General features: G+C 32.9%; 1 protein-coding gene across 18 annotated transcripts in view; it reads right to left on the reverse strand.

Moving 5' to 3' along the window:
- The window catches only part of slc44a1b (solute carrier family 44 member 1b), a 68,784-nt gene extending 59,224 nt beyond the window's left edge, over positions 1 to 9,560 (reverse strand). For 9 of the 18 annotated variants that reach the window (XM_073922502.1, XM_073922500.1, XM_073922494.1 and 6 more), the window contains exons 1-2: positions 9,425 to 9,560; positions 1,339 to 1,428 (exon numbers count right to left, since the gene is read on the reverse strand). Coding sequence is in view for 12 of the 18 variants with exons in the window: in XM_073922494.1 (XP_073778595.1) it covers positions 1,339 to 1,428; positions 9,425 to 9,484 (150 nt within the window). In the remaining 6 variants the exon portion in view is untranslated. Of the gene's footprint in view, positions 1 to 1,338; positions 1,429 to 3,331; positions 3,593 to 9,424 lie in introns of those variants that run through there. The other 9 variants (XM_073922501.1, XM_073922499.1, XM_073922496.1 and 6 more) reach the window with 1 other exon arrangement.
- Between the last annotated feature and the right edge of the window lie 369 nt (positions 9,561 to 9,929).

The raw sequence follows: 9,929 nt of genomic DNA on the forward strand, positions 1-9,929 counted from the left end.
AAGTACCTTTTTTCGTTTTTTTTTTTTTTTGGCTCCGCTCATCACAAGCTCTCCCGGCTAAACGCATATTGTGAGGGCTTAAGTGTGTGTGTGTTTGTTAGGTGCTGTCTATGTTTGTGTATGTGTTTGAATGAGAGACAGTGTGGTGCTGGTGTGTCTTTGTGTTAATACAGACAGCTTGTTATAGCCTCCCCCCAAAATATAACACTGTGTATGGAAAGAATCATCAATGCACCGTGATGTACCGAGATATCATACTGAACCGAATCGATGGCATGATAATCGTAACCGAACCGAACTGTGAGACCAGTATAGGTTCACACCTCTACGTATTATTTACTCAATAACCCATTAACTATATTTTATTAACGTCTACCCTATGGGTGTCAAAATTATTTGTTTCTTCGGTGCACCGCGATGGAGACAATTCGATATCAGTACAGTAATACATCATAACCAGTTATTACATACTGACGTCATTAATCTCCTATCTGCAATGTCGCAGTAGAATACTAGGAGGTGAGGGCAGGTAAATAAAATGCTCCTACTACTTAAACGCATACAATAAAATATGAAATACAGTTATGGAAATGGTGTCATTATTTCAAATTATCAATTCCAAAAACTGACCAATAAGACGTACATATATACAGTTGAAGTCAGAATTATTAGCCCCTTTTGATTTTTTTTTTTCTTTTTTAATATTTCCCAAATGATGTTTAACAGAGCAAGGAAAATTTAAACAGGGGCACTAATAATTCAGGGGGGCTTATAATTCTGACTTCAACTGTACACACATGTACAAACCCCATTTGTATATATTTTTCCCCAATTTCTGTTTAACAGAGAGCAGATTTTTTTTCAACACATTTCTAAACATAATAGTTTTAATAACTGATTTCTAATCACTGATTTATTTTATCTTTGCCATGATGAAAGTAAATAATATTTGACTAGATATTCTTTAAGTTACTTCTTTAAAGCTCAAAGTGACATTTAAAGCCTTAACTAGGTTAATTAGGTTAACTAGGCAGGTTAGGGTAATTAGGCAAGTTATTGCACAACAATGGTGTGAAAATGCTGTGAAAATTTCCTTGATCTGATAAACATCATTTGGGAAATATTTAAAAAAAGAACAAAAATTCAAAGGGGGGCTAATAATTCTGACATCAACTGTATATGGATGGATGGATGGATATGTATAATCAAAAAGTGTATTATCATCCCAGGTAATAGCCTATAACAGAATTCCTCTGAATTCTGAGAAACTTTGCATAACATGCATATAAAACCATAATATTGTATAGAAATTCTGAATGGAATGCTTTGTTGACTGACCATTCCCACGAGGAACAATGTAAATAACAGGAACCACGGCAGATCCGTGCAGCTTCTGTCCTCCAAAGGTTTCCATTCTCTTTTTGTCCTCTGAAAAACAAATGCACAGTGCTTCATGTTCAGACAACTTAAAACTGATTTTTATCATTCAAATAAACCGCCATATTAGATTCAATATTATTGCTATTTTTACCAAACATCTTCAGAAATGAAATGATAAAAAATCTGACTGTAGACCACAAAAAAATAAATAAATAAATCTCATGATTCACTGATATATTTTTGCCAATACGTTGGGTCAAAATGACAGATTTTTTTCTTTCACGCCAAAAATAACTAGAATATTAACTAAAAATCATGTTCCATGAAAATATTTACTAGCGTAAATATATCACAATGTGATTTTTGAGATGTAATTTGCTTTGCTAAGATACTTCACCCTCAGACACTAGATATTGAAATACTTGCCACTCAGCCAAATATTGTCCCATCCTAACAAACCAACCGAGGTAAAGTTAGTATCATATTCCTACATTAATTCAGAGACAATATGCTCAATTAATTGCTTACAATAGTACTTTGAATATTAGCACTGAAATCACAAGCAAGCATGACTTCAAAACAACACTAGCACTATTTATTTGACTGTGGACAAGGTTGTACTTTGATAGTCGTTAGCTGCTAATAAGATTTCCCCATTTAGAATTTGCAAAGAATACTATTGAGGTAAAGATGTTTTTATATTTGCACATTCAGTCTTTCTCATTAATATTATAATCTCAGAAAAGTATTAATTGGAAATTCTAATATAGCAGTCAACAACCATCAAAGTGCAGCATTGTTCACAGTCAATTAAATAGTGCTAATGATAGAGGTAAACTTGGTTTTATATTCACACATTCGTTAATTTAGAAGTCTCTATATTGTTTACCATGTTACTTTGAATATCGATCGGAATTAGCATGCAAGTATGGCTTGAAAACAACATTAACACTGTTTATTTGACTGTAAACAATGTTGTACTTTGATAGTCATTGGCTGCTAATGTGATTTCGCTATTTAGAGTTTGCAAATAATACTTTAATGAAATTATATTATTAAGGGGAAAGTCCGAATGTGCGAATATAAAACCAACTTTACCTCTATGTGCTAATGTTGTTTTAAAGTCATACTTACATGTGATTTCAGTCCGAATATTCAAAGTACCAAGGTAAACAATGTATGGAGCTGTCACTGAATAATTGTGTGAATATAAAACTAACTTTACCTCAATCAGAATACTTTCCTGAAATTATATTAAGGAGAATTACTTAATATGCGAATTTAATACCGACTAACTCAATAACAAACCACACATCAACAGAAAGCCTGTTACTTTTGCAATTATGTTGTGTAAAAATGCCAATTTCAATATAATTGACACTTATGAATGGTTATGTTTCATAATCACAAACATGTTTTTTTGTGCATGACCCAAAGTAGGTTCCATATACTGCTCATTAAACACTGACATCAAATTTTAAAGCAATGCTAAAAATAATTTCTTTAGATCCCAAGTTTATATATGCATCAAATGCAAAACAACAAACCCCCATAAGGCCTTCAAATGTGACCTGTCAAAATCTCACCACACAAGCATCGACCGCAATAGACATCAATAAGAAGTAACACCTCTTGTGTAAGCAGTGAGTAACAAGACAACAGTCCCAGTAAACATGTTTACACAAGGGTAAGATGATCATCGATGTGCTCACAAGGTTTGCAACAGAGATATCATTATAATAGCTGTCATGGCCAAACGCATTCATCGGTATGTGCGACCGTACAGGACATAATAATAGGATTACATGCGGTGCAAGCGACAGTACAGCACTTCACTGGCCCGTCAAAGGCGATCAGCCGTGAAACAATGTATCTCAGCGCGCGCGACAATATAACAAACATTAAAGCATCCGCATTGTATCACTGTACAGTGGCGGACGGCATCGCTTACCTCTGCGCTTCCACAGCATCCCATTGCCGGAGGGAGGTTTGGACCGCAAAAAAACCCTAAACGCTACACCGCAGGAAAACAATAACCCCAACTTGCAGGGAGTTGACGGAGTGTTTGTGACCCTGCATTAATCGCGCGCGTCGATCGCATGAATCTAGTCGGAGGGCTTTCCGCGGACGCGCTGCATAATAATGTTTGTTCGCTCCTCTCGCTCCAGGTAAAAGGGATTATTACTTTAGGATTTATCGCCCAGCACTTCCTGGTGGGTTGAGCAGGTGTAGCCGGAAAAGAACCGCAGCCGTCCATTCAGAGCGCGAGCTGGACGAGGCGGAGCTCGCGCGGGATGCTGGGCCGCTGGAGGAACCCGCGAGATTTTAAACGGGAATTTCTTATATTTAAAGGACAGCATATAACATCTTACATTAAATATATACATGCCAGGGGGCACGTATAAACAAAATATCAACATACAAAACGTACATATGTAATGATTAAATGAATACATTATAGAGCTCAAAGCGCTTTCTTGTTTAGAGAGTCTGATACTGGTAATAAACAAACACATCTCAGTCACCAATACCCTAAAATTAGACTTCTTATTAGTAAATTTGCATTTAAAGATGTAAAAAGTTAGTTAACAATATATGCTAAATTAATTAAATAAAAACAGCTATCCCCTTGATTAGGAATTTGTGTAGGCTATATGTTAATCTGGTTTGAAAGATGTGTGTATATTTTCTATGTAGCATTATTAAACCATAATCACATTTAAAATACAAGCAAAAAAATGCTTCACTGGTTATTTTAAAATAAAATAAAATATCAGTGACGCTTGTTTATCAATGTAATTTAAGCCTAATATATACAGTTGAAGTCAGAGTTATTAGCTCCCCTGTTTATTTCTGTTTAGCGGAGAGAATATTTTTTTTAATGCATTTCTAAACATAATAGTTTTAATAACTCATTTCTAATCACTGATTTATTTTATCTTTGCCATGATGACAGTGAATAATATTTGACTAGATATTTTTCAAGACACTTCCATACAGCTTAAAGTGACATTTAAGGCTTAACTTGGTTAATTAGGTTAACTGGGTAATTGGGCAAGTTATTGTATAATGATGGTTTGTTTTGAAGACCATCGAAAAAATATATAGCTTAAAGAGGCTAATAATTTTTACCTTATAATGGTTTTTAAAAAATTAAAAACTGCTTTTATTCTAGCCGAAATAAAACAAATAAGACTTTCTCCAGAAGAACAAAATATTATCTGACATACTGTGAACATTCCCTTGCTCTGTAAAACATCATTTGGAAAAAAAAAGGGGGCCTAATAATGCTGACTTCAACTGTGTATACACACACACAAACACACACACACACACATATGGTGGCTCAGTGGTTAGTACTGTCGCCTCACAGCAAGAAGGTCGCTTGTTCTGGCTGGGCCAGTTGGCATTACTGTATGGAATAGTTGGTGGTGTGGCGACCAAATATATATATATATATATATATATATATATATATATATATATATATATATATATATATATATATATATATATATATATATACATGAGCAATTCCAGCGTTATGGATGTGACATTTGCAGTAAAAACTCAAAACGTAATTTCACACAGAAAGTATATGTTGACATTATATCGAAACTTCTGTTTATATTTTCCAAAACTGCTCACCACAGAGTTCTGGGAGCAGAAAAATATCAATATGTAAACATGTTTTATATTTTAAATTAGGAAAATAAACATGCGTTATGGATGTGACAAAAAAAGTTTGCGAATTTACAGTGGATAACAGATTATTTAGAAATTCTGACAGTTAAACTGCACAATCCAAAAGACACAATGCTCATCAAACAGGTATAAGTCGGCTCACTATAGAATTAAAATGATTGATTTCATTTTATTTGACATTTTTGCATTTATGAAGAAAACGTGTCGTTATGGATGTGACACATTTCCGTTATGGATGTGACAGCTGTGAAATTGCCACTTGTGTGATTTTGGCATATTAATAGTTTGAAATACAGACAGATACATTTACGAGTATTTTTAAAGTACTGTAAAAAACTTGCTAACACAAAAAATGTAGAAACAATTTCTCTATTTTGGTGAAAACTAAATTATTTTTATGGCAAGGTTGACATTTGCATGGAATTGCCCATATATATATATATATATATATATATATATATATATATATATATATATATATATATATATATATATATATATGAAGAGTTCAGATGCAAAAAACCTCTAAATGCCATCTGAAATCTCCTAAAATGAGTATTTTTCTCAGCCTCCTGTGTTTATGTTAAGATTATTTCACTTTAAAGGCAATGAAAATAACTTATTTAATGTAAAATTTTGAGCCTACACACAAGAGTCGGAAAAAGATGCTAATGAAGCAGTTAGAGGTTTTTGCATTTAAACTCTTTATATAAACTTTTTATATAAGTTCTGTGCTCTAAAATAAGTTTTTTTGACAATATAAGTGTGTTGTGTGCTGTGTATATTTATTTTGTATATATAAATACACACATACATGCATATATTTGAGAAAATGCTTATTTTTATAAAACATATGTGTATATGATAATTATTTTTTTATGGCAAGGTTGACATTTGCATGGAATTGCCCATATATATATATATATATATATATATATATATATTTATATATATACAGTGCATCCGGAAAGTATTTATTGCGCTTTACTTTTTCCACATTTATTTTAAGTTACAGCTATGTTCCAAAATGGATTCAATTTATTTATTTCCTCAAAACTCTACACACAATAATATGGAAGCCCGTTCCCACCACTGAATAATAATAATAATAATAATAATAATAATAATAATTGAAAACAATTATGAAAAATAAATAAATTATAAAGTCAGAATTCAGAGTTATTAAGTCAGAATTCTGAGTAATAAAGTCAGAATTCAAAGTTATAAAGTCAGAATTGCGAGTTTTTAAGTCAGAATTCTTAGTTATAGTCGCAATTCTGAGTTATTAATGCAGAATTCTAAGTTTTAAAATCAGAATTGCGAGTTATAAAGTCAGAATTGCGAGTTATAAAGTCAGAATTGCGAGTTATTAAGTCAGAATTGCGAGTTATAAATTCAATATTGAGAGTTATTAAGTCAGAATTGCGAGTTATAAATTCAATATTGAGAGTTATTAAGTCTAAATTGCGAGTTATAAATTCAATATTGAGAGTTATTAAGTCAGAATTGCGAGTTATTAAGTCCGAATTGCGAATTTTTCAGTCAGAATTGCGAGTTTTTCAGTCAGAATTGCGAGTTTTTCAGTCAGAATTGCGAGTTATTAAGTCAGAATTGCGAGTTATAATTTCAATATTGAGAGTTATTAAGTCAGAATTGCGAGTTGTTCAGTCAGAATTGCGAGTTATTAAGTCAGAATTGCGAGTTATAATTTCAATATTGAGAGTTATTAAGTCAGAATTGCGAGTTATTAAGTCTGAATTCCAAGTTATTAAGTCAGAATTGCGAGTTATAAAGTCAGAATTCTGAGTTCTAAAGTTAGAATTGCGAGTTTTAATGAGTTTCCTGTTTTGGCGATTGGACATAAATTAAGTGTTAAAGACTCTTTATTTGGGTTCTCTGCTTGTGATGTGGTATGGATTCACAGCCCAGTTTTTCCAATGAAGGCCAGGAGGACAGCTCTAAATTGAGCGCAAGTAGATTCTGTTTCCACTGATCATTCTTGAAATGTTTCAACAGCTTAATTGGACTTATATATATATATATATATATATATATATATATATATATATAATTTGAAAAGGCATACACCTGCCTATATAATGTCCCGGGGCTGATATGGATGCACTGTATCTATTCATTGTTGACTAATATGTATTCAATTATACAAGTGCAATTTGTATACTAGTAATTATTAGGTGCTAAAACTTTCTTTATACACTAGTAGTTATTTATTATTAAAAACTAGTGCCTAATTAGATACATTTTGAGAAAGTTAAGTTTCTTCAGCAATTATTCAATATATAAGTATGTACACACATATATAGACACACCAGTAGAAGTATTCTTACAGTATACACACATTGTCTAATCTAAGAGATTCTTAGTGTAAAGCTACAGTTTTAACTTGATGTTTTAAGTCATTTTAATTTCTGTAAGTTGAAACGACTAATAAAATTACTTAGATCCAACTAAAACATTTAAGGCAGCCACCGATTTATTGCAGTGTAGAAAATACCTGGCTGCCTTAAATGAGTATAACGATAACGGTGCTAAATTGATACTTTTAAAACAATACTGGTGAAAAAAATGGTGCCCGAACCCATCCTTTTAAACCACAGAGATATAGTGGATGACTAGAAAATATTTTATTCCACAAAATATACACATTTTAATTTTAACTGCATTAATCTATTTCTTTTGATCAGTTGTTTGTTAGCATGAATTTAAGATTTGCATTATGCAATTAACCTTACATTGGCTTACTACAAACCTGTTGAAAGGTTGTCATCAAAATGAAGGAACACCTTTTTTCTAGGGTTGGGACTTGTGACTACGTTTGCATGGACATCAGTAATCGAATTTTTTTGCCTTGATCTGAATAAGACAATAATATGATCAAGGTGTTTACATGAGTTGCTTTCTAAATGTTCCTTTCATAAACCCGTTTTACATGTTATAGCACATAATTTGATTAACGTCATTGCGTCACCACGATATCCACATTTCCTCCAGAATTTCATGTCATTTCAGGCGTTTCATTTTTTATTTGTTGACTTTAACTGCAGTTTGGCACTTTCGCTTTCATCCAGGAACATTTCATGTATGCCCCCCATGACAAACAAGATTTTGGATGTCAGTATGAACTGCTAGAAGAGTGTTGTTTTAATGGAATTTGATACCGCACGCCGAATGGGAGAAAAAAACCCTCTGCATTTCGCAGTCTGTGTGTGTCTGTGGAATCGATAAGAAAATAGTGTCAAATAGCCGTGTGTATAGACTATCCTGTCACAAAATGAGGCGAAAATCCTACACCACAGTAATAGTTTGATTAAGGTGTTTACATGTCTGTACTGCACTTTAATAATGTGACTAAAATAAATATACAACACATTTCTTAATCTGATTTCAGATAAACTATGATTTAAGTCAGATTGAGGTAATCAAAAATAGCTGTTTACATGGTTGACTGTTGTCTTAATCATATTAAAATCGATGCAAACATACTTACTGTCCAATCTAACATAAATTCTTAGTCTAAATCTACAGAGCGCTAAAAAACACTTAACTTGATGTTTACGTCATTGTTATTGATGTAAGTTGAAACAACTAATACAACTAATTAGATTCAACTTAAAAGTTAAAGGGAGCAACACATTTATTGCAGTGTAGGAAATACCTGGTTGCCTTAAATGAGTCATTTTAACTGAAATGAAATTAAACATTACATGATTAACTTGGTTTAATACATTAGGATTAACATAAAAACAAGTGTTGTCATAACTTATTGATCATTTATTGTTGATTTAAAAATCAAGTGATAAAATAAATAAGAAACTGAACTAAAACTGTAAATTTTTGTCACCATTTACTCCTTTTCCTTGTTCCAAACCAGTTTGAGTTTCTTTCTTCTGCCAAACGCAAAATAAGATATTCTGAAGAAAGCTGGAAACCTGTAACCACTGACTTCCACAGTATTTGTTTGGCAGCAGTCAATGGTTACAGCTTTCAGCATTCTTCAAAGTATCTTCATTTGAGTTTAACAGAATAAAGAAACTATGAACCACTTGAGGGAGACTAAAATAAGAGTATATTTTTAAGTGAAGTACCCATTTAACTCGTGCATGTGTAGAAATAACACCTTTTTCACCATTTCGAACTAAATAGCTGATCAGAAATGTCAGATAAAATCGAGCAGAAAGTATCATACTGTAACGTCAATACATTTGTTTCTGGGTAGGCCCATACGAGACAAACAAGCCAAACAGAAACTATCGAAAAACTTTTTCTTGAGTCTGTCTGTATTAAAATTGATCTATAACGTTTAATAAGAGTGTCTCACCTTTATCCAGCTGGACCTCGGGCGATAGGAGCCTGATCCTGACCGTCTCACCTCACTCATTTTCGGCGGTGTGCAGCATCACAGCGTCAGTGAGTGAGCAGTGAAGTCTCCACAGAACAGCTGCATTGTTTCCATTGTTCTCTGTAGTACCAGGGAGAGAGAGAACATAGTGACTTATTGTGTGCGTGTGTGTGTCACAGAGAGAGGGAGAGGGGGGAGAGAAAAGAGAAAGAAAATCCTCTCAGTTTACTGTAAACAACATTATATTGTGATTTTATTGTGAAAGCTGACTGTGCTTTAACGTGTCTGTCCACTAGAGGGTGATCGGACACAACGAATACACAAGACTCAAAACAAACACTTTTACGAGAATTCGGCTTTCGTTTTCACCACTGACGTAGACCAATTCAATTCTATTGAAGTTTATTTGGATAACAAACTTGGATAATAATTCACAATAATTATTGCTTGAAAGCAGCTTTACAAAAGTTGCACATCATACAGC

The sequence above is a fragment of the Danio rerio genome, chromosome 14 (assembly GCF_049306965.1).
Source record: "Danio rerio strain Tuebingen ecotype United States chromosome 14, GRCz12tu, whole genome shotgun sequence".
Taxonomy (NCBI): Eukaryota; Metazoa; Chordata; class Actinopteri; order Cypriniformes; family Danionidae; genus Danio; species Danio rerio.